This window comes from Porites lutea, chromosome 9 (genome assembly GCF_958299795.1).
Source record: "Porites lutea chromosome 9, jaPorLute2.1, whole genome shotgun sequence".
Lineage (NCBI taxonomy): Eukaryota > Metazoa > Cnidaria > Anthozoa > Scleractinia > Poritidae > Porites > Porites lutea.
The window spans coordinates 25,011,687-25,036,828 of NC_133209.1; the positions used below are offsets into that span (position 1 = coordinate 25,011,687).

Genomic DNA, 25,142 nt, shown 5'->3' on the forward strand with positions numbered 1-25,142 from the left:
CGCTTCGTCATGAAATCAGTTTTCTTGACATGTTTAATTCGCGATTTTTTTTGTATCGAGAAATTCGCGAAATCAACGTGTCAAGAAAATTTCATTTCCTTTCCCGGGATAATGGTCTTACTGGTTAGAGTTGACATTCATAATTTTATTGTTGAAGATGTTCTCGGATGTCTCTCGGTTGTAACACGACTATAACGTCTGGAAATGATAAATTCTTTTATGGCTGGTCTGATGCAGTGACTGAACGAACACAACATTTAATTTCATGCCAATTTTTGCTCGGAATTTCAGCATTATTGGTGTTTTTTTAAATTTTAAGATTTTGATTTTTGCCTCAAAAGTTAAATCATATCCGGAGTACCCCCTCCTGGGCCCATGTGATTGCTATTGTTCAGTCAGGAACACGTGTGTTGCATCAGATCTCTGATAACAAATCGGTATTGTGAAATAAGTAAAGACTTTCCCGCCTGGACGGAAGGTTATTTTGTCTACAGCATCCTCGTTGACGGTTAAACGCAATTTTACATCTCAGAAGAATGGCTAAAAAGGACAAAATTGGAAGATCCATTCTTGCTTCTTTTATAGCTGCTCTTGGATCGATAAGCTTTGGTTATTGTATGGGATATTCCTCATCTGCGTTGGTGGATTTGACAAGTCCCGACACAAATTCTGCCATTCGTTTGACCACTGCACAGGGATCCTGGTTTTCCGTGAGTAAATTGTAGTTTTAATTGTTTTCAGTGTGCAAATGAGTAATACGAAAAAAACAAAGTTGTTAATCTGGAAAAAAAAAATCGTAAGTAAGACATAGAATAAGACTTGGGATCTACAAGCTGTCGCGTGATTTGCTGTTCCTTTGAGTTCTTTGCGTTGCATGATCTGGGATAGCGTTCAAATGTTTACCTTTCATAATCTTTGGAATTCCGGTTGCCGACTTAAGCCCGGTTCAAACGTCGAAATTTACATGTGCAGAACCTAATTATTAGGAACGACACTTTTGTATTTGGGTATACGTAGACTCAGCTGTCTATTCTGGACTGAGGTCGTCGAATAGAACGGCAAAAGATCGACTTCGACTCATACGTCGAACTTAACATGTGCCTCTTCCCTGCTACAAGAGGTCTGACTCTCACGACGCATGTAATTCATAAATTATGTTAACGTATTTTTCAACATAACCGCGCTTCTGATTAGTTATATAGTGGGTTTTCGCGCCTGTGCGGACTGAACTCACAGAAGATCAGAGTAACGACGTTACTGACGTTACCAGCATTCACGTTGTAGATTTGAGACTGAAACTGGACAGCTTAAAACGGTCTTCTAAAAAGTTGCTTTTCTTTGATCTTTGTATCTATAAACAAATCGTACTTTTTTTTGAAATTTATGGCGTTATTTTATTTTGTCCAATTGTCACTATGCTCACGATCTCCTTGCCACAACATAACACAAATCATACTAAAATCAAAACAAGAATTTTCAGGCTTTGTGAACTTCACTTTTTTCAGTTTATTTCCCTATTTTAGCAGTAAGGATGATATTTGTTTTCGCCACGAATTAGGTTCGGCACATGTAAATTTCCACTGTTTAAACCCGCAGTCGAGCTTTTATAGTTTGGGTCGACCTAAATAGGTATTAGGATCCATTAAGTTCGGCACATGTAAAAGTTGCTTTTCTTTGATCTTTGTATCTATAAACAAATCGTACTGTATTTTGAAATTTATGGCGTTATTTTATTTTGTCCAATTGTCACTATGCTCACGATCTCCTTGCCACAACATAACACAAATCATACTAAAATCAAAACAAGAATTTTCAGGCTTTGTGAACTTCACTTTTTTCAGTTTATTTCCCTATTTTAGCAGTAAGGATGATATTTGTTTTCGCCACGAATTAGGTTCGGCACATGCAAATTTCCACTGTTTAAACCCGCAGTCGAGCTTTTATAGTTTGGGTCGACCTAAATAGGTATTAGGATCCATTAAGTTCGGCACATGTAAAATTCTACGTTTGAACTGGGCCTAATTGTCACCAAAGTGGAGAATTTTTTTTTGGATTCAGTGTTCCATGGGGACCATGGGGATAAGTTTAATCAGACAGAGCCGCGTTCTTTCTTTACTGATCAAGAGCGAATTAAGTATCGAGCGCATTCAGCACAGAATCTCTAATACCGAATCTTCAACATGTTCAATCACAGGTAGCCCAAGCTCGAAATATGAGCATCGGCGAACATCGGCATTATTGCGTAACATTCGAAATAAAAGGATTTGTATGGGGAAAAAACCTATCGTTTCTGTAACCTACGAAAATGAAAGAACTTCGATAAAAATCAGCTTACCTTACTAAAAATGTGTGTTACGTCTCTCCTGTGTGGTCCACGGGCCGATTTATGGCCGTTTTATGGGTTTTTATGTAAACGGTTTTCTCGAACCTTTATATAGAGAGAAAGCCGTTTACATAAAAACCCATAAAACGGCCATAAATCGACCCGTGGACCACACAGGTAAGCTTTCTTTTATTGAAATTCTTTCATTTTCGTAGGGTTACAGAAACGATAGGTTTCTTCCCATACAAATCCTTATATTTCGAATGTTACGCAACGATGCCGATGTTCGCCGATGCTCATATTTCGAGCTTGGGCGACCTGTGGTTCAATGCTTTGAATATAACCGGGGTGAAATATTAGCATATGGAAAAAGGTTTTTATTCCCCTAACGAACTGAACCTGACTGAACACAACACAACTTTGTAGGGCGTGTGCCAGGGTATAAAAATAGATTTTTTCTTCATCGTTCCACGGCTCTTGCACGGAAGTGATATGAAGATGATTACACGCACCATTAAAGGGCACCCAACGGCTGTTTCTTTAAAAAAACAAACCCAAACAAACCCCTTTTTCTCTCCTTTTTTGCAGTCTTTGGTGGCAGTCGGTGCCATTTTTGGATGTCCCATAGGTGGATGGGCGATTGATAAGTTTGGTCGCAAGAGGACCTTACTCCTCTGTTCTGTTCCCTTTGAACTTGGATGGCTTCTGATCAGCTTTGCGCAGAATCGGGCTATGTTGTACGCTGGTCGCATCACTACAGGCTTGGCTTGTGGCATTGTTTCACTTGCTACTCCAGTAAGCTTTTTTTCTTCTTCTTCTTCTTTTTTTAATACCGTAAAATTCCGAAAATAAGCCCCTCCAAATATAAGCTCCCCAAATCGGTAACGCAAAAAACCCTCCGTTAAATCGCCCCTCCAAACATAAGCCCCCCGGGGGCTTGGAAAAATTTCCCTCAAATACAAAGTAACACAGCATGAAAAGGCAAATTTAAGTTAGCATAATGTGAGCGTAAAGCTGGTGTAAAGTTTGGATTTACACACCTTTACACGACCTTTACATTACGTAAAGTTAAGCTTTACGCTACATTTACACTTTTGCGTAAAGCTGGAGTAAAGAAACACCTGTAAGTGGACTAAAAGCCAACGTAAAGCTTGAATAAACTTCACATTTACGCCACCTTTACATAGATCTAAATAAAGTGTATAGGCATCTTTAGGCCAGATTTATATGTACTGTGATGTAAAGTTAACATGCTCTTGTCTTGCAGAAAAAGCGCGACAACAGACATAATACGTATAGCTGGTATAAACTCCACATTTACGCCACCTTTACATCTAAATAAAGCGTTTAGGCATCTTAGTAAGCCAGATTTAAATGTATAACTGGTGTAAAGTTGCAACTAGACTACGAGTAGTCCCCCATTCTTCCCCTCAGGGATAGTAGAGCGAGCGAAACGCGAGCGGGCGTGAAAATTACCCCACGCGAGAAAAGGCGACACGCGGCGGGGAGAGAGAAAAATGAGGGACTACAGACAAAGCCCAAGCTTTTGACCCTTCACGGCCGACTGATTTTGGAGTGTGAGGTTCGTATCCCCTTCCAAATCAATTAGGCGCATCCAATGGGATTCCTTCCCTCATTGAGCTGTCATTGCTCTTGTCATCGGTAAACTGCGGAGGATATTTATTGCAAGCAAAAGAAAACCCAGATACTAATTTTCTTCACGGCTGCTAATTTTCTTCACGCGTGAAGAACTTGATAGTGTAGGCAACACACGGCTTTTACTAATGCTAAAATGCTGCTTGTTCCAATAAATTTTTTTTCCCTGACGGCTAGATTTAATATGCTCTGGAGGAAAACGTTTTGACTGAGCAAATGTGATTTTTGCCGCTTATTTCATACTGAAAGGTCGTGACACGCATATTAATTTTCTGAGGTTATTGTTTATGGTCGGCATGATTTGCCCTCTGATGCAAGAGCATATTCGTTGACCTTTTTTGAAAAGTAAGGCTCTTCAATGCGGCTAAATAACTGAAATAAGGGTTTTGGGTTGTTTAATTTCTCCGGCGATTGCCTCCTGGATCTCAATAATTTTAAGCGATTTTCTTTTTGGCCGTGAATGTGACGGTTTCCTGCAATGTTTTGTCACGCTTGGCCCAGCTCGTTAGCGTTTTTAGCGCGACGGATAGTGATATCCTAATCTCGAAGAATGGATGGCAGCTTAAACTAAAACTACATCAACTATGGAGAACTGCGATGTGACTCAGTCATGACGGCTCATGAATTTTAACTACCGCTTGTTTTTCTGGAGATAATGTGAGTCTTTGGACTAGAGTGCGTAGTTCCTCCCTTGGTGATAACTTTTGAAAAAGCTTACATTTGTAACAGCCTTGCGAATGTTCTGTTATTCCCACTTTGAGATCAGGCAAGACCATGGTTTCGGTTCTCCACGCGAACCTCATCAGTTTGCCGGGTTGGCTTTCTTCTTAGTTGCTGCTACAAGAGCAACTCTAGTTATTTGTTCTGTGCTGTTATTTGTTCTGCTCTAGTTGTTTGTTCCGCAAATTGTGATTATGTCAAGTGTTGATAGCGGCTAGCGCGTTTTTGACAGATGTTGACAGATTTCCATGGAAGAGCCAATCGGAGTTTTGCGTTGTGAGAGCAACGCATTAGTTCAAAAGCTTAGGCTTTGTCTGTAGTCCCTCATTTTTCTCTCTCCCCGCCGCGTGTCGCCTTTTCTCGCGTGGGGTGATTTTCACGCGCGCTCGCGTTTCGCACGCTCTACTATCCCTGAGGAAAAATGGGAGGACTACTCGTAGTCTAAGTTGCAACATGCTCATGTATTGGCTGGAAGGCAAAGCTCAACAACAGACATGATTACATTTTCTGCTATTTTCTTCTTTGCATAATTATTTTAAACCCTAGAGGGAAAATAAAATGAGAAAATACAACGTTGGGAAGGAAAGGAGCCAGTTAAATCAATCAATCTGCTGTATTCAATCAAATTCTGTTTTATTTGTTCAAAAATCATTTTCTTATATGTCACCATTTGTACTTAAATCAATTTTCATACTGTAGCGGAAACATTTAAAATCTTGTTCTATCTCTTTAAGTCTAACTGTAACAGACAAATGCAAAATTGAAAACCTTGTTACAATAATAACATCAGTTACCACTTAAAATAAAGTAAAATTGAAAACTTCATTCCTACAGCAGAAGCTTTGAATAAATTGTCTTATAATTTAATTCTTGCTTGAAATATTTAAACATTTTTTCTAGAAATGCACAACTATATGTAAAATTGAAAACTTCATTCTTATCTTAAAGACAAGTTGAACAGAAACATTTAAAATCTTGTTCTATCATCTCTTTAAGTCTAACTGTAACAGACAAATGCAAAATTGAAAACCTTGTTACAAAATAACATCAGTTACCACTAATATTGAAAACTTCATTCCTAAAGCAGAATCTTTGAATACCTTGTCTTATAATTTAATTCTTGCTTGAAATATTGAAGGCTTTTTTCTTGAAATGCACAACTATATGTAAAGTTGAAAACTTCGTTCTTTTTTTAAAAAACAAGTTGAACAGAAACTTTAACACATGTTCTTGTATCAATGTTTGTATCAAATTCCTTGAAACAAGTGTCAAAATAAAAAAAAATGCAATCCCAAGTGTAGTAAAAATAGAAACTGTTACCTATTTGGTAGCATCACTGCAAAAAAAGTTGTTACAAAAATATAAATTAAAAAAAAGAATGTACTTGTAAAAATATCAATAAGCTGGCGAAGCAGAACGCCTATGGGCCACGTCCTTTTTTGACTTTAAAGTTTTTTTTGGTTTGGATGTCTTGGGAGTGGAGCTACAGTCAGGTAAGAGGGATGAAGTTCCAGATCTTGAAGAAAGGGTGCTGGGGGATGGCGTCACTGTTGCTGGCAGACGGGCAGAACTGGTACTGGGGGATGGAGTTGTAGTTCTTGCTGGACAAGATGAAGGAGAAGGGCGGGTGGGTGGACTTCCAGTTGTTGGAGGACGGGTACGGGAAGGTGGAGTTCCAGATGAAGGAGGATGGGTGCTGTTAGGTGGAGTTCCAGATGAAGGAGGACAGGTGCGGGTAGGTTGAGTTCCAGATGAAGGAGGATGGGTGCGTGTAGGTGGAGTTCCAGATGAAGGAGGACGGGTGCGGGTAGGTGGAGTTCCAGATGAAGGAGGACGGGTGCTGGTGGGTGGTATAACTGCTGGCGTAGGATGACTTGGAGTTCTAGTACATGTAGATGAAGATGGCCGGGTGCCAGGTGTAGGGGCTGGATTCTCAGCCCTGACTGGCCATTCTAGAGGCTCAGTGGGTCGGCGTCTTGTTGATGGCATTGGGTGCGGGCGTCTTGTCACCAGGTGTACCCTTTTGGATTCGAGGCTTCTGGAATAAGCCTCATTAAGCTCTCTCTTAGCTTTAGTTAGAGAAGTCCTCTCCCATGGAAGCCTTTTGACAAGGTATCTGCTTAACTTGCTCTGACCACTTTCATCCTCAGAAAAGTCAGACTCATCTGAGCTTGTGTACGCTAGGCTCCCTACAGCTTCTTCAACCTGTGCCTTTTTCTCATTTGACCAGGGCATGGTCTTCAGTGTTACCAGCCTCTTCTGAGTTTTCTAGGAAAGTCAAAATAGCACAAGGTTAACAAGTGCAGCACCAATTGTTTCCTTTCAAAAGATGCTTGTATCTGTAACATGACGATACGGTTAGAAACCTGAGTAAAATAACTTACTGGTTTAAGAACCTACTGGCAGAAAAATTGCAATTTTATAAAATATATGAACCTGTTTAGCCAGGAAAGGTCAGGCAGGTTCTCATAAGTGGCTTACAGTTAAATTTATTTATGATAAAGTTTGGGTGTAAGATTGCAGTGTTAGAAATTACCCGGTGAGTTTGTTTATTTATTTTCTGATAGTCAACAACAAATTTCTTCATAAAAATTAAGAACTTTCAATTACTATCCCTAAATGCAAGAATCTATTTTGTTGGACTTAACAAATAAAGGTTCTTACACGCAAGTTTTGTGTGTACATGTATTTACATATATTCTTGTAAACAGTAATGCTACTGGATGTTGTTTATGCTTAGCAACCAAAAGGAAAAACTAATCATGGTAATTTTTAGTACTTTATAAATGTGTTATTGCATGTACAAGTGTATCATAATGGAAACAACTTACATCTCTCATCCTTCCCTGCCTTCGGCAGAGATCTTTGTGAGCCTCCAGCTTGCCCTTTTTTGCCCTCATGGCAGCATCATACAAACTCTTTAAGTATGTCGCAGCAGCCCCTTAACAGGAAAAAATTGTCCTTGATATTAGTACATGTTCAAGTAATGGAAATTTACATTGAAAAGAAAGAATGTGTTCTACATTGTGCCAACAGCCCTTAGAGTGACTTATCAATGTAAATATAAATAGTGTGATCATTTCAGTTGACAACACCCAATTCCATCTGATATAAATAAAAAAGAACAGCTGATAATGGATGTTTTAACAGTGATGTGAAGATAAGACACCAAAAAGATTATGTCAGGTGATATGAGCCCCTGAGAACTACATTTTCATACCCCCTCCCTCTCCAATATGAGAGAACTTCTTTATGGACAGACCAGGTAAACATGGAAAAGTAATACAGGGGAAGTTTCCAGTAAACTGTGTCCATTCCCCCTCGGAGGCATCAATTAACCATGTTTTACATGTGTGGTTTGAACCTCTGTTCCAGAAACTATAAAATAGAGGGGGAGGTGCAGTTACCTTTAATTTCAGCTGGAGACCAGGGGCAATTTTCAGTGCCACCACGATCAGCTATGACTGCCTCAATAATTGTCTTGGTGGCAGTCTGGTTAGCCTCTGCTAAAAAGCTAAAAAAGTAAAAATGGGATTTATTTATTTGTATATTTATATTATATTTACCTCTTATTAAGGTGGCTGAACACAGTTTATATGATACCTGCGCCCCATTTACCGTTTCTCTAAAACGACTGATCTCTAAGTCTCCAAACTTTGCATGATATTGGATAAAAGGATGGGCTTTCGTATTTTGATAGTTAAGGTGGCGTGTGTGCTGTTGCCATGGCAATGCATTCATTGGCTTCTGGCATAATGGCGAATATCCTAAAAAAATGCTGGATTTTTTATATGCTGAATATTTATTTCATAACAGTCCAACAAAAGATCAAACCTGACACAGTGTGTGTCATTTTAAGAAGGAAAATACCACATACTTCACAGGCATAAAACAAATAAACCTCGCTTTATCGGCGCCATGTTTGTTATTTTGTAATCTTTGTGCGCGCGCTGCCTAGCATCAGCAAAGCCTTTAGAGCGCGCGCTGAAAACTATGTTCGGCCACCTTAACTGAGCAGGAGGTCTGTATGGGAGAATCTTGACCGAGGACGTCAGAAGTACAGACTGAACGCAGTGAGGTCTGTACTCATGACCAAGGTCAAGATTCTCCCATACAGACCTCCTGCTCAGTATACATGTATACGCCTCCCAATATACATGATTGTATTTAATGGCTATTGTTACCTCTCATCCAACTTAAAGCCATCAAAATCTTCATTCTGTGAAAGGGCTTTGTACATCTTTCTAACGTCTTGCTGCAATTACAAAAGAAAAAATCTTTTTTCGGTATCCTTGTGTATGTTGTTCATATTTAAAGAAGCCACATTCTGTACGTCATTGTTCGTGTACTTTGAAAAAAATGGCTTAACTTAACTAGCAACACAAGAATAATAACTAAAATTTAATTTTGGATAAAACCACAACTGCCAAATCTAAATTTAATTTTGCATAAAACCACAACTGCCAAATCTAAATTTGCATAAAACCACAACTGCCCGAGCATGCGCTGGGAAACCCATATAGCCAGATTTTGGCTACGGCTGCGCAGAGTTACCCAGAGCCCTTGTCGCCGTAAGGTCACGTGATAAAAGACAAGGGCTCTGGGGTCGAGAATGGCTTTGTCCCATCTTAATGTGAGAATTTTCCTTGCTATGATTTTTACATCTTACAAACGAACGTAAAACTAACGAACGCTTAGCATAAACTGTCACAAATGTCGCTAAAGAACGGAGAACATAAATGAAGATCGAAGCTCAATCCATGTCACGCTGTGTTTTGTTTGTCACCCAGCGAGTAATCGAGCATGAGCAAGTAAACTTAAACTTTGAATTTACAATTCGTGGTCGCAATCAGTCGCTCCAAAGTATTTCTGATAACAGAAAAGTAACAGAAATATTTATACTTACGCGACACTGCTGCGGGACTGAGATTTTCCTCCTTCTTTTCCTACTCGATCGTCCTGATCTTTCTGGTTCAGTGTTAGAGCTCTCTATTTTTGAAGCAAGTTCCTCAAACATTCGTCGTTGTTCGTTGTCTCGCGCTTCCATCGCTTCTCTGAGACGAACATTTTCAGCCACAACCCTTTCAAGTAAAACGACATATTGATCTTCCATTATGAAGAGTGCAGTCTATCACGAATCTGGCCACGAACTCAAGCAAGAGGCTTCTGAACTGACGAAAGGACGCGCAACACAGGAAATACGACTGCTTTCATGTCACGCCGACAAAAACTGCCGACAAAGCGAACCGCCAAATCCGCGCCATAAATGATGGTTTTTGATTGGCTTTTGCTATAAAGACAGTGCGTGATTGGTTGGCGGCTTGTCACGATGTCACGCCGATAACACGCCATTATGACATGGAACAGAATCTCGCACCAGACGAGTGATCATTGAGAACTTGCATATTTTGTCGCGAGCGCGAATGTATTTCGCTGGAAAATGTCTTCCCGTCTGAGAAAACAAACTAGAGTGTGGTGTGGACATTGCAATGAATACTTATCTAGGTCGACTTTCTGGAAACATCGACAGGCTTATTATGATGTGAAAAGTGAACGTTGGATAACGAAAGATGACGCGGGACGTTTGCACAGTTTGGGAGATGATGAAAAGAAAGCAAGACTGCATGACCCTGATGATCAAATGCATGAGTTCCGTGATGAGCCATCCGAATCTTCCAGTGATGAAGATTTTGAAGCAGCTTTATCTAGGGAAGGTATGTAGAGGTTATAAACTATTTTTGCCGTTCATAACATAAAAATTGTATGCAGTAGTGTCGTCTGGACGTACAGTTTCAGTTTTAAGACTGGGTTCTAGCCGCGCGAATCACGCGCGACACTCGTGGGAAACAGGCATGGCGGCGCATAATCTTTTTTTTGCAGAAGGCTTTCTCGTCCATTCTTCAGGGTAAATCAGGTTTTCACAACATTTTTAGCCCCCAAACTATTTTTTACTATAAGTTAAAGAAAAATGTTTTCCAATCAGCATGTATGGTGCCATAGAGAAAGTTTTACAGTCATACAATCATATACTGTTGCCGTGGTAACTGCTGATGACTGAATGTACAGGGAAAGATAGGGCTGAGTTGGTTTGAGCTGGAGCAGATCCAATTTATGCCAATTTTTTCTCTTCTAGTTATACCCGGCATAGCAAATCGAACCCAATCGAACTGAATTTCAATCGAACTTTTAAAATCGAATGAAATCGAACTCAGTTCATGGATTGAGTTCAATTGAGTTTGGCAATCGAACGAAATCGAACTCACCGAAAAGAGAAAAAATCAATCGAACCCAATCGAACGTTCGATTTTTGAACTCGTGATTTGTGTAGCAGGTGTTGAAAATTGATAACCAGATCTTGGAAGCACAAGTTTCTTCAGCCTGGAGTGTAGCGCACGTAGAAATTCCTCATGGCTTCAAATGCACTGTGGATTGTAACCTTCAAATACTGTACATAGTAAAAGGCTACCAGGAATGCCGCTTTGACATCAAGGATGGCGACGTTTTTAAGAAAATAGGCGAGAAAGGCCGCGCATTCCGAATTGCAACCCTTGAGTAATCCTTCGAGTTGTCTTGCCACAGTTGTAAGTTAGCTAAATAGGAAAGGGTATAATAATTTCGGAATACGCCTGCAGGAGTGATGAGAGCTTTGTTCTCTCCTGTTCTGTTCTGTTCTCTAACTGCCGTGCACAGTTTATAAATGGTTTCTGTTATTGAATAAATTAAAAAAACCTGCTTTGATGGGCTTGATTTGGACTTGCTTTGTATAGGTAGAGCCAATCAAACACAATCCATTTTAAACCTAACTCAATCAAACACAATCAGATGGATTGAGTTCGATTTAGTTCGATTTGTTCGATTGAATTCGATTTGTTCAGAAATCGAACTCACTGAAAGTCTGGTGTTCGATTGAGTTCGATTTTCGAACGTTCGATTTACTATGCCGGGAGTTATAATAATGTATGTCATCACTTGGGAGGCAACCCTTCCATGAAACCATTTGAACACTGCACGAAATTGCTTTGAACTCTTTTCAACTTCACATTTCTGCAGCAAAAACTGAAACAAAATGAAGGCTGGATAAATTTTATTGGGATCTTTTAATTTATTTGAATGTATATTTGGTGGCATTTGGCAATATAATGTGGAAATAAGAAAATAGAGATTTCTATGATCAGCCATGATAGTGTCCCTTTAACATTGACAGGTTGCGACCAGGTTGATGATTATAAAGATATCTCCAGCTTTGATGATGACGCAGATTTCTCAAGTGCAATGAATGATGACACACATGTAGAAGAAAGTGAATCGGCCAGTCAGGTACATCTAAAGTATAGGCAGATTGGTGCTGACGTCATTGTTTACATTTTTCGTCATTGAGCATACAGCTTTGCTTGGAGAAGGCGACGCGACAAACTCACTCTAGACTCTGAAAGCTATTTTCGTGCGATATTAAGGAGGTATTAGCTTCCAAAAACTGTGGCAAAACCCCTAATAATCCCATACATTCTTTGTGAAAATTTACCTTTTCAAATCCAGATCACTCAACAAGTATTAAACAAATCAGGCTCAAATTTACATTGTATGTATGGTTCAATTCCACCTGTAACCATCCCCCCAGGCAACCCCGGGAACCGTTTGAAGCAGTCTTGTCCCGGGGGTACCGAGGTAGAGAAAATCAAAAATTAAACTTTTCGTTGTTCTTGCAAAGTACGCTGTTTCTCGGTTTACCGTAGAGAAGATTGCCTATTTCTCAGAAAAAATTCTCTACAATTTCTAACTGACTAGTAAGACAAGAATTATCTCTAAAATTTAAAAGCCGCAGTTGTTTAAACTGTGGTGAACATAAATTGTTTACAAGCCTTAATAACCTACACATCAACACTTGAGTTGAACCAACCTATGCAATCCGGGGGGGGTGGGTGAAACAGTTGAAACTGAACCATACATTAACATTACAGTTAAAGCTCCCTCAAGCTAGCTTCTTGTTAGGACTTGATGTGTTAATAGACATTTTTTTTTTTTCACTTCTAAAGGTCTTGTCTTCTGACACTGATTGTTCTGAAAGCGAAAATGACTGTGGTTGCAGTGAAAGTGGTTGTAGTGACGAAGAAGATACTGAAGAATGGCACAAAGATGTTGATGATCTTCTTCAAGATGTGGGCCATGATGAACCCCTACCAGAACCAATCCAGCACCGATCAACGACACAGACACTGACTACATTACTTCAGTGGTTGATTTATTTTTTGTTATTTTGGCAAGCTACATAGCATCCAATTATGGTGGCTACACAGCATCACAATGGAAGAACTGGACCTTAATTTACTCCATGTTTTGTTTAAAAGGCCTGTTACCAGAAAGCCATTTAAGGTGCTGGCAGACATTTGTTCTTGCTTGCCAGTATCTTTGTACACCAGTTCTGTCCAAGACTGACATTTTGAAAGCTGATCTGCTATTTGTGAAGTTTGGAGAGAGATTTGAATGTTTGTATGGCAAACAGGCTGTGACACCAAATATGCATCTCCACTGCCATTTAAAAGAATGTGTTACTGACTGTGGTCCAGTGCATTCCTTTTGGTGTTTTAGCTTTGAGCGTTTTAATGGAATTTTTGGATCAATGCAAGTGAATGGACGATCTGTTGAGGTACAGTTAATGCGTAAACTTCTAGCTGGGCGGTTCGTCTGGGATGTTCAATTTCCATGTGACTTTCAGGAAAACTTTTTGCCATTTTTTGCTCAAGAGGGAAATGGTTCACCTGAGAGCTTTATTGTGAAAACAGCTTCTGAACTGTTTAACAGTGCTTGTTGCTTGAGTCTGGGAGCCTTTCAGTGGAGTGATCTAACACTTGTTAGTCTTCCCAGCTCATTTAAGCATTTTGCATTGGATGAAGATGAGGTAAAGGTACTTTTGGAATGCTATAAGGCATTATACCCTACTGAAGAAATTGAACTTACATCATGTGTCGCACGCAAGTTCACTAGTGTTGTTCTTGGAACTGAGAAATTTGGCTCGAAAATGGACTGCCGCAAACTGAGATCTGCTCGAATAATGGCCTCCTGGACTACTGATAATGGCTCAATTGAAGCTACTGCACCAAGAAGACCTGGAATAGTTAATTCGTACCTTTTGCACAGTATTAAGCTTAATGGACAATTCTGTCAGCATGTTTTTGCTGTTGTTTGGTGGTACAAAACTGACAATGACAAAGGGCACTTTGGCAAACCAGCTGAGGTTTGGAGACGTGACTATGAACACTGTGGACCTTCTTTATTTATGCCAGTTCAGCGCATAGCACAAAAATTTGCTTGCTCTTTAGCAAAATTTAATGGGGTAGATAAGCTTGTAGTTAACCCCATTCCTAGGTCATTTCATTAGCCGTTTAACATTTGCTGACACTAAGAAATGTATAAGTTGAAACTAAAAAAAAATGTTTTGATTGTCACAATAGATTCTGAGACAAAGACAAGCTTTTTCAATACTAAAGAATTCTGCATGCTTGACTGAAGCATCATTTTGGCAGGAAAATGAAAAAATAATAAATGCCCCCTGGGTATCTAGCCCCTAGGTAAATGTGACCAAAACTTGAAAACAAATCTTGTCCTCCTGGTTGTCATTGTCTCGGAATCTATAGTCTATGTCATAGGATGCTGTAAACTGTTACAAAAATTAGCTTCAAAAGTGCAACCACTTTTAGTTCATTTACATTCTTCAGTGCCGATTTATCCAATCAAATGCCAACTGGAAACTGCCTCAACTTCTGATTGGATTATGTCTGCACTAAAGAATGCAAATTAATTAAAAGAAGACACAATTTTGGCTCCTTGCTGGAAAAGGGTCTAGTCTAATTTTATTGATCTCCATTCCTCTGTCTCATTGCCCTGTTTACCTTGGCAATTCTTTGAGAGTTTTTCAAAGTGAAGGTTCCTTTTCACGTGACAAAAATACTCAATGATAAGTAATTGGAAGTTGTTAAGTTGCTGAAAAAGACATGTGCTGTGGCCTTGTAGCTATGTTTAAATAGGGTGTTTAGGCCACCTTATTAGTTTCATGATAGTGTTAATAATTATGAGCGAAAAGGTCTGTTCTCTCAAAATTATGGAAGAACTGTATGTCATTTAAGTTCTAAACCGTTTATAGTTTATTCTACAAAAGTAAACAGTTATCTTTTTCTATTTTGTGCGTTGGCCTTATAGAGATTAGAATTTGTTTATTGAAGGGACTTGTGACTTAATTTCCACAGTTTGTGAAAAGTGAGTAATAAAAGGCACATCATGGTACTGATCAAGTTGACTCAATTCATTAATGACTCATTAATCGCCCTGTCAGGTAAAATACAAATATACTTAAAAATTCTATGTCGCACATAACGTTTTTTTTCGTCCGGCCGTGTAAATCAGTAAACACCTTCACGACAGCTTTAAGCAGCTTTACTATTGGTTTAGTAAAGCTTAGCTTTACGCAATCTTTTCCTGTCGCGTAAAGTTGCGTAAATCTGGCCCTGCAACTTTACGCAACCTTTACACATGCTTTATCTCCGGTTAAGTAAATCTACCTTTACACGCCTTTACGATCAATGTAAAGCTAGTGTAAAGTTTGTTAACCTCCTTTACGCAGATTTACGTAACTTTAATTTTCCGTAAATCTCTTTTTTCATGCTGTGTAAAACAAAGCAAAAACGGTGAATTTACTTCCAACTATGAGGCTAGCCCAATCGATTTCAAAATGCAAATTTCCTTCCGTAGATAAGCCCCTCCGAATATAAGCCCCTCCAAAAATAAGCCCCTCAAAAAGGGCCTTTGAAACATATAAGCCCAGGGGTTTATTTTCGGAATTTTACGGTCAGTGATTGAAAGTGGAAAATAGAGGATTCGAGAGTGGGCCGGAAAAGTGGGAGACCTAAATTTTTTTAACCCCCTAGGATCATAACCTGGGAATGTTCCAGTTTAAAAAAAAATGCTGAAAATTTCTAAAAAGTTGCTCAATATTTGCCCAAAACACCAATATATTCACGTTGCTTTTCATTTTTTTCTTAAGAAAAATTTTTTTATTAAAGAACCCTTCTTCACTGTTTCTTGACTCCTGATCTTAACCTTTGGACACCCCCAGCCCACCCCTCCTGTATCTCGCCTGCTCAAATGAGTTTAAGACACATTACGACCGGATTTCTATTCTGAGTGAATAGGGAAGCATTGCTTATAAGCTTGCAGCCTAGGATAGTTCCTCTGTGGCCTTAATTACGAACCCTGACCAGTGTGTTTGAGACTAATCATTCTTCTCATTTTGCTATCCCGTTCAAGAGGACAGCATTTCCCTCTTTCAATTGAATGTATCGTTTTATTTTCAAACATGCACAAAAAACGTAGCCTTTTGGGCAGACTTCGAAATATTGTCGCTCACTTGTTAAGCGTGATATCCGACTTTCTTAAAGAAAAAAAAAAAGAATTCCATGCCCGTTCAGGCCACTGGGACCAGCCCTCCACCCAGGGGCTCTTAACTGTGAAATTCTGTTTCTGTAAAGGTATACATCGCCGAGATTGCACACCCAAGAAAACGTGGCATGCTGGGTTCTATTGGCACACTGGCGATTGTTATCGGCTTTGTAATATCCTATCTGGCAGGTATCCTATGCCAATGGAACTTACTGGCTTTTATCGGCGGAGTTTTCCCGGCCCTCCTCGTTATATTTTTGTACTTTATGCCAGAGACCCCGTTATGGTTACTAAGGAAGAAAAAACGAACAGAAGCATTGGAGTCTCTCGTTTGGTTACGAGGCACTGACGGCGATACTGAAGAGGAATGCTTCAACGTTGAGTCAACTATTGGTACGAGGGCCTTTTTTTTTTTTACAAGTATGGATACATACTGACATACAAGCGATTTCTTGCTCCCAGTACCTAAGATTAGATTAGAGAGAACCAGTCCAATTTAATTTAATTTTAAGATGCTCCTTCCAGAAGGTTCAATCCAGCATTTTTTACTTCTCTTTTTAGCGTTAAACGTATTCTGCGTATTTGCATCCATTTACCATCGTTTTGGTAGGGTGCATTTAATAAGTGATATGGTTCTCAGAATTTTATAGCGATCGAGTTGTCCACACTTTCGATCATAGTTGCATCAATTTCGATAAAAGCCGTGTCTGTCTCCTTCAGATTGGCGCCAAATGAGGCCGAGCGTGCTTTTTAGGTGATGGATTTCCACTGTCGCGTTATTTCAGTCCGTGTGTACACACGTTTATACTACTACTTGAGAAATTTGTGCTATTTGATTGGCTTAGAGCGGTGGTATATATTTCAGCTGAATTTGAAATACCTACGTGTAAAAATTACAAACCTTTTGCGGGGAGTAGTATAAACAAATAATAGCACGATCTGTACGTGATATTTGGCATAAATACCACTCGTGATATTTCAAAATTGTCTCAAATTTACGTATAACAATTTCGAAATATCACTCGTTGTATTTATGCCAAATATCACTACAAATCATGCTATTACCGATACAAATTTAATGCGCGTAAATATAATAGAAGGTCGCTCGTAAAAGCAAGAGTTGAGCGATCGAGGTTCAACTTTTACGTGTTTACTTAACGCGCACTTATGTAATTCCTCAAGTCATGCCACATGTCATTGCGCAAAATCATTCTCTCTTTTTACCTTCACCGATCATCTGATTTTGGCAGAGACTAACAGATTTAATTGCAAATATTGAGTATATTAATAGAATATCTGGGGATACGGGTGACCTGGCTTGAATGTAATAAATCACAACAAAATTTATCACGAACAGCAAAGGGACAGAAATTAGAGATTATTTATAAAGCACTGACTTTTTGGGGGAGGGAGTGGTAGAAAATCTTCGCGTTTTGTTCATCGCTTTTTTCAGCATTCCTTTTTCCTCTTTTCTTTTCTTTTTGGCGCTGCATTAATTGAAAGGATGATCAAACGATATAACGAGAAGCCGGAAAATTAAGACCACACAAAAAATATCCCTTTTTGAAATCAAGAGTAAAATGCATGCACGCACTAAATGAAGTAAAATGCATGCATTAAACTCATGTTTTCTGATTTTATAGTATATTTTCTATTTGCAGATCATGAAAAAAAGCTTTCGCTGCAAGATTGGTTATCACCTGTGATAGCAAAGCCTTTAATGATCAGCATTGGATTAATGATTTTTCAACAGCTATCTGGAGTCGCTGCTGTGGTATTTAATACAGCAAGCATTTTTACAGTCGCAGGCTTTTCAGACGGCAAACTTGTTAGCATTTCAGTTGCATTGGTCCAGCTTTTAGGTTGCACTTTGGCATGTGTAGTGGTTGACAAAACGGGACGACGGATCCTTTTGTTAACAATGTCAATTGCTATGTCCTGTACTCTTTTTGGCCTTGGTACATATTTTGAAATCTATATACCACCAACGGGTGCAAACTCATCTTCTGACGTAACCTCCCTGTTGGGTCCCATCAGCCATTCAGTTCCAGCTTCAAAGATAAACTGGCTTTCTGTGGTCTGTATAGTTTTGTTCAACTTGTTTTTTGCTTTGGCTTGGGCTCCAGTACCTTGGCTTATCATGTCAGAGATATTTCCCACACAAGCTCGAGGACTGTGCACTAGTCTGGCAACCATTGCGAACTGGATGGCACTATTTATTGTTACCAAGACGTATAACATCATGCAGACGTCAATGACCATTCAGGGAACGTATTGGTTCTTTGGAGGATGCTCCATTCTTGGTTTTGTCTTTGTTTATATGGCTATGCCGGAAACTAAAGGAAAAACCCTAAAAGAAATCGAGGCTATTTTTAGTAAAAGGGTAAATGACCTACCACAGTAATGCGTTTTCTTATGTTTTGCTCTGTTTTCGCTTATCGAGTTTATACTAAAACCTTCCGTAGTAAAACGCTGATGACAACGAAGCCGGCTTAAGAAAACGGTTTTAATTAAAAACTGGAGTCTAAGAAAAACGAATTGTTTAAAAAACACTCGAGTTGCATGGAGGATAGATGTAAAAGGAGACTTTCGAAAGCGATGATGTCAAAAGCCTGCATGGGAGAATTTTGAAACCTGTTGTTTACAACGTTGGGTGTAAACCATGGCAAAAAAGCTGGTGCCTGGTGTGTTCAGAAATCATGTCTTTGCTTCGTTTTTACTAAGATGAAAACGGATCATTTTGAAAATGCAGTCATAGTAAGGTCGGCGCCTATTTGATCTGTGTAGCCATCCGTTCAGTGATCAGAAGAGTTGAAGGGGTTAGGGGGGGAAGGGCTGAGGGCGTGTAGTGAAGGAGTACTCCCAAGAATTTTCCTGGAAAATTTTGATACTCAGGCCTTGAAATTGAATGCCAATTCTTGCTTTCTCTGCAGAAATTTTCAATAAAAAGATGCAAAGTAAAATGTATTAGTTAGCTATTTAAGTTACCTTAGGCTACGCTCAGACGGCACCGGTTGAAAATTCGTGCGTTTAGTTGTTGCGTTTACACTAAACTACCTTAACCGTACAAAAATATAGACTCACCGCCGTTCAAAATTCCGAGTAAACAGAACCAAAAAATCCTACAAATATTGAAGAGTCCTATGTGAGCCAAGAGTCCGGGTGAATGTAGTTCTAGCCGGCGAACAAGGTTTTTCCTAGGCTAATTTACCTATATTTCTAGTGTTCTCTGTAAGCTACGGCCTATGCGGTACACGAGCATGTGGTTTAAGCCCATTGAGGACCTGGTCACAGGTATAGGGCGAAGCCTCTACCATTCAGATGGGCAACCTTTATTTAATGCGCAAGTTTTAGCATGTGGCATGCTGTGCGCTGTAGGACGAAACTACGAATTTCGTGCCCTTATTTGATGTAACCTTAATCACGTAATACAGGAGATGGGCTCCTGCGTAATACCATTCGTTTTGTAACAAAAAATGACCACGCACGCGACGGAAGGGGCGAGACGGGAGAGGTCTTCTGGAGCTGCTGCCCTTGTTTCTCGCGTCTCGCGGCTTCACCGCCCCACGCTCGCGCGCGCGTGCACTCCCCTAAAAGGAGAGGATGCTCGTAGTCTAGTTTTTTAACGGAAATTAAAAATGTTTGCTTAAAATAAAATTAAAGAAGAGCTTGAATGAATATGCTAAAATGATTTTTCCCATCACTTATAGAATATGTGACTGACACGTTTTCGGCCGTCAAAGCCGACATTAAAATGAGGATTGGACCTCTATTCTTTTGACTTGAAATGACCGTGAGGTTACTTGAGCAACGCTTGCTTTGGTGAGAGTTTTTACCCACGAGCTGTCGCCGGTTCACGTACACTGAATTTGAAGAAACCGTAGGATGTATCTGTCATGAAGCTAACAATGTCAGTACAACAACCAAAATACTGTTTCCATGAAAAGCCTTAAATGACAAAAAACAAAAGAAAAAGTAGGCATAGCAAAAGCCATAGAGATGGAATCGTCACCTACTCATTCGATACGCATGGCTTTCGGTAAGAACGGAAGATAATAATATAGGCTCCGCTGACATCGACCTGACAGCAGGTCACAACTTGCTGCTGTATTTTCTGCTGTTCATCTGATTTATTTAAAGCTGCCTTTTTCCCCTGTACTGGTAACCAAAGCCAAAGTTGCACGATCAAGCCTTGAGTTAAACATTTGACTTTTTCAGAGTCACCAATTCACTATACTCTAGCCATCTTTATAGCAGTAACGTGGTCTGTGAGCATTTCTGAGTCTAAGGTATGAACATGCACTCAATTAAATGAAACTACTTTTGCACTACCTAAGCATACTGCTACTCTATCTATATATATATTTGACCTTTTAAATTCTTTTTTTTTTTTTTTTTTTGGACTTGAATGTCTCGCACTTTTAAGGGTAAAAACGGTTTAGCAGATGTTTAAACTTGAAAACGTCATGAAAGCAGGTGAATGCAAACATCAAACTTATTTCTATTCAATGACTAATCACTTTGCAATAGAGACCATAAAATACATGAGGCGCCATTATATTATTTACACTCAAACCTTATTACAGCGCTGATTGATTATGAGTTGATATGATGAAAAAGAAGGTGAAGCGGCCATTGTATGTTCGAACTTCTCTGTTAAAGGTAAGTGTATCTCTACTAGAGACTCCCTTCAGTGTGGAGGAAAGGTCGATACGATTCACCAGCGCAGGCAATAAAATGCTATCGCCTCAGTGTCACCTATATCGACCGATGTCAGTGTACTAACGATTCACCAGCCCTTGTACTACACCATGAGTAGGAAATAATTTTAAGGTTTAAGAGATCGCTAGCTTTCTTTCAGAAAATTCAATTATTTAATCAAACCTTCCAATAGATCTGTTTTCTCATCGGGATGCCTTGCACCATCCCACCAAATGAAGCATTGGGGAGTATTCATGTGAGAAGAAGTTTATTTCTAGTTCTATAAAAAGGAAATTCTCAACTGGTATTATTTACATGCATAAAATCTTGTTCAGGAACCACTATATTAAATTTATTACACCAAACTACCGTAATCTTATATATCTGCCTAAACGAAGAGAGTTTTATTAATGCGATTTTTTGACAGGTAATATTTTAAGATAATCCGTTTAATACCTCTGACTAAAATATCTTCAGTACTACAATATGAAACATTAACAGGGGTACCCAACGACCGAATGTTTCCAAAATACGCCATAAGTGTCTCAAATGGTTTTCTCTATGCTTTAGAAGCCTGTTTGGTTAATTAATTTTTGCCCTAAAAACTATTTATCTGTGGGGAACTTTGGTCGTCACGAAAGTTTTAGGTGGCTTATTTTTCGTCTCATCCGAAAGTGCTAGCTACCCTTATGGGTTCGGTGGAAAGTTCGAGGACATGAAGTAGCGTTGCTTTCATTAGAAAATTATAGGGGAAGTTTTGTCTTTAGCCCCTTTTTACAAAAATCGCAATATCTTCGTATTAAAATGTGAATAACACAACCTCCGAAAATCGTACTTAAATAAGCTATTAGAAAAGTCCGAATATTTAAGACGAATGAAACGGTTATCCAAAAATTTTTAGCTTCTCTCAAGCTTTAGAAATTTCTATTTAGGCAATATTTGCTTCTCCGAACAGTTATTTTACAGTCGCTGGGTGCCCCTGCATTAACTCACAAAAGTGACCGATATCTAACGACAACAGTGTAAATTACAAACAAGAACCCTACTGACAATAATATCCGAGGGATCGGAATAATTAAGGAAGGCAATAAATATAATAGGCGAAACAAACTTAAGGCATTTCTGCCTATATGACTTCAACGTCCAAACCTAACAGTTTTGTCATGTTCGCTGGTTTTTCGCTTTTCGACCAAAAACCTGACCGGTTTCCTTAAAACGGTGACTCAGAAACCGTTGGGACTTCGTAAGTCGAATATTAATCACTGCTTTCAGATTGCGTATTTTAAGACAATATTTCACACTGGCCGTCAGCTCTAACAATTTAGTTGCGGTGTTTCTTTTAAAAGCTTACATGAGGCAAGTCCTTATGAGGGAAAAAAACACGTTCGCATTGTTTTAAGGGTTTATCAGGTAACTTTGAAAAGTGAAGTAAAGTGCTCCTTTTTGATTAAATTATTTGCACTTTTCTATTTTCATGTTGGAAAGGTTCAGCGATATCCAAACTGAAAGCAAATTCAAATGTTTTTATGTTGACTTAAGAATAAGTTTTTTTTCTGTGCGCGTCTTATATCAATACTCAAAAGTAGCCTCGACGAAAACGCTACAAAGATAACGATATTTAGAAACTGTTGTGACGTTCAGTTATGGGTAAGCCTTCCATTCAATGCAAAATTGAATTATTGTTTACGAATAACTGACAAAAAAAAGGCCACAAAGGTCAAATCTAAACGCAAAGAATTTCCAACAAAACAGTCAATATTTGTGAAATATAGTCTTCTCTAAAAGAAGCATTTGAGTTTTGCTGGAGTTCGTTGGCAGATGAACGCAACACTTTACCAAAATCGACCAGACGACACGCAAAATTAGACAAATTTATATTTGAAACCCCATGACTACCGGATTTATTATGTAAACATTGATTTGCGTCATCAGTATGGAATTTCTGTCTCTGAGTCGCAGACGTTCCTCCTCGCGAAACGTCCCCAGCGGCGAAGAGCGAGGAGAAACGGATGTTTTCGCAGGCAAGGGGGTCGTTACTTTAGGAACTTTACGGTATTATTCATCTCGGATTTCATCTTAAAGTGCTGTACTTTTTTGCTAATAAAATAGCCATAGGCATTTCTTAAAATCATTAATCACACTATTTTTAGCGCAATTACTATTTTCTGTATTGGTGAATACAGCCGGTTTAACTCTCATCGCCTCAATGTCGTTGGGCCTTTCGCAGATGAACGCATAAAAAAAGTAGGTTTTACAATCATATCTGTAATTAAATAACCAAAAACTAGTCATAATGCTCTTTAATCTTATTATGGCAAGGAAAGGTAATCATAGTGTGTATTTTCAGGTCAGCGAAACGAGGCTGCAGTTTTAAGAAATGTTTGAAATTCACCGTTAGAGGCGAGCTATCGCAATGAACAACTCCAGCCTTAATATGGTTGATCACATGCTGTGCCCTTATGCCGTATCTGCAACCTTCACAACACTGTTGGCCGTTATCAGTTTGGCTGCGATTATTGGCAATGTACTAGTCATTGCTGCCGTGTACAAGATTCCATACCTCAGAACAAGTACCAACTACTATTACGTCAATATGGCGGTGTCTGATTTTCTCTCCGGTCTTATCACCTGGCCACTATACCTCACTGACGAGATTATAACAAGTCGTGGAAGTCTCATCAAAGGCTTTGTAGCCACGGCTAGCTGCAAAGTGGGGGTGTTCATGAGAAATGTTTCCCATTCAGTCTCTATTCTTAGCTTGTTTTTGATAGCTGTCGACAGGTTCATCGCTACTAAGTACCCGTTAAAAATCACGTTGTTAACAAAGAAAATTCGTGCGTCATTGTTGCTTTTATCATGGGTCATATCCATAGGTTATTGTTTCCCGACGTTTTTGTATGCAGTAATTGACAAAGTTGGACACGAATCATTCTGCAGATTAGCTCTAGCTACAGACAAGACCATGCCATTATATTTATTTGCAGTTATTCTGATTATCATTTTGTATTCCGCTATTACAATTCTCTATCTGCGCATCATGCGCGTGTTACAGAGACGACTTCAACCAGGACGCGGTACGGAAGACATAGTTGGAAATGAACAGAACACGGCCAAGCACAATCGAAACGTGATGAAGATATTCAAGTCTATCGTCGTAGCGTTTTTTATTTGCTGGTTCCTTTTCTGTGGCTACATGATCCTTAAAATTTTTTTTCCTGAACTTTTTCTACGAGATAAGTGTAAGTTAATCTTAGGTTTTGCTTATTATGTTTTTCCTTTGATAAGCACAGTCTTGAACCCAGTCATTTTGTTTTCATTTAGTTCCAATTTTCGTCAAGCTTTGAAAGAAATTTGCCCATGTTTCCTCGGGAAATATAAGCCTCGCTTGGAACGGAGACTCGTTGCACCTCTCCAAAGAAACGAGTACCAATTACGGCCAATGGCGTTTCAAATGTTCAAACAAAATTAGCTCCATGAAAATAATGTATGACTGAATTACACATACAAAGGGAGCACACGGCTGCCTGAACGCATCGTGAAGCATATTAAACAATCATCCAATAAAAATGAAAGAACTCTGGGTGTTTGTCTAGAGATTCGCGAGCCAGTGTGGTGAATAGTCAGTAACACGGCACTAGTTTGACCTTAAAACGGACAGCACATAGGGGCACCCAACGACAATTTTCGGGAAAATATCTGTTCGGAAGACGATTTGAGATCTAGAATTTTCGGAACATTTGTTGTAAAATTTCTTGCTTGCCTGCCTCTCCTAGGATTTTCGAACATCTAAAAAATGGTATAATTGCCTATTTTTAACGGATTTTTACCCTAAAAAGGTCACCTATAATTTTCGGGAGCCTTTTTTCTGGCTGAAATTTTCGAAAAGTTAAGTTTTGATCCCTATAATTTTCGGATCACTAGACTTTCAGCTAGGAAATCCGAACAGATGAAAAATTTTTAGGAGATAAAAATATGCCTTTATCTACCGTTTAAATACTAAAATCCGTTCAACAATGCTATGTTTAAGTGGTTTTGAACTATAATCTCGTTGGGTGCCCCTGAGCACAGCAAAATGTACTGCAAAAAAGATTACAAATTGAATGATGTTTGACTGAAGCGAACTTCGAAAATTAGGACCTTCGCTAAAACTATTTGGAAAAGCTCGTGTTCACTGTTCGTGCATCACGTCGACATTACTACTGGCAACTCTTTTATTATTGAGTCAGTTTTGTTGTTAAAACAGCTTGAATCCGTAATGAATCAAGAGCTTAAACAAATTTATAACAACTGTACTCTAAATAAGTTATCTATT

General features: G+C 39.1%; 4 protein-coding genes across 4 annotated transcripts; 3 read left to right on the forward strand and 1 right to left on the reverse strand.

Annotated features, from left to right (window-relative positions):
* The first annotated feature begins 536 nt into the window (after positions 1 to 536).
* Positions 537 to 18,534, forward strand: LOC140949099 (solute carrier family 2, facilitated glucose transporter member 8-like). The gene is made up of 4 exons (XM_073398339.1): positions 537 to 710; positions 2,912 to 3,118; positions 16,219 to 16,522; positions 17,791 to 18,534. Exons 1-4 carry the CDS (start codon positions 537 to 539, stop codon positions 18,531 to 18,533), a joined length of 1,428 nt encoding a protein of 475 aa, XP_073254440.1. The 3' UTR covers position 18,534.
* Positions 5,316 to 10,851, reverse strand: LOC140947862 (uncharacterized). Its single transcript, XM_073397073.1, has 5 exons — positions 9,606 to 10,851; positions 8,884 to 8,954; positions 8,107 to 8,213; positions 7,531 to 7,640; positions 5,316 to 6,967 (listed from the first exon to the last, which is right to left on the reverse strand). The coding sequence occupies exons 1-5, from the start codon at positions 9,810 to 9,812 to the stop codon at positions 6,095 to 6,097; spliced, it is 1,368 nt and encodes a 455-aa protein (XP_073253174.1). The 5' UTR covers positions 9,813 to 10,851; the 3' UTR covers positions 5,316 to 6,094.
* LOC140948035 (uncharacterized) lies at positions 10,140 to 14,977 on the forward strand. The gene is made up of 4 exons (XM_073397251.1): positions 10,140 to 10,413; positions 11,904 to 12,016; positions 12,733 to 12,929; positions 12,962 to 14,977. Exons 1-4 carry the CDS (start codon positions 10,140 to 10,142, stop codon positions 14,073 to 14,075), a joined length of 1,698 nt encoding a protein of 565 aa, XP_073253352.1. The 3' UTR covers positions 14,076 to 14,977.
* Positions 18,535 to 23,228: 4,694 nt separating the features above from the next.
* Positions 23,229 to 24,304, forward strand: LOC140947273 (prokineticin receptor 2-like). The gene has a single exon (XM_073396331.1). The coding sequence runs from the start codon at positions 23,244 to 23,246 to the stop codon at positions 24,297 to 24,299; it is 1,056 nt and encodes a 351-aa protein (XP_073252432.1). The 5' UTR covers positions 23,229 to 23,243; the 3' UTR covers positions 24,300 to 24,304.
* The last annotated feature ends 838 nt before the right edge of the window (positions 24,305 to 25,142 follow it).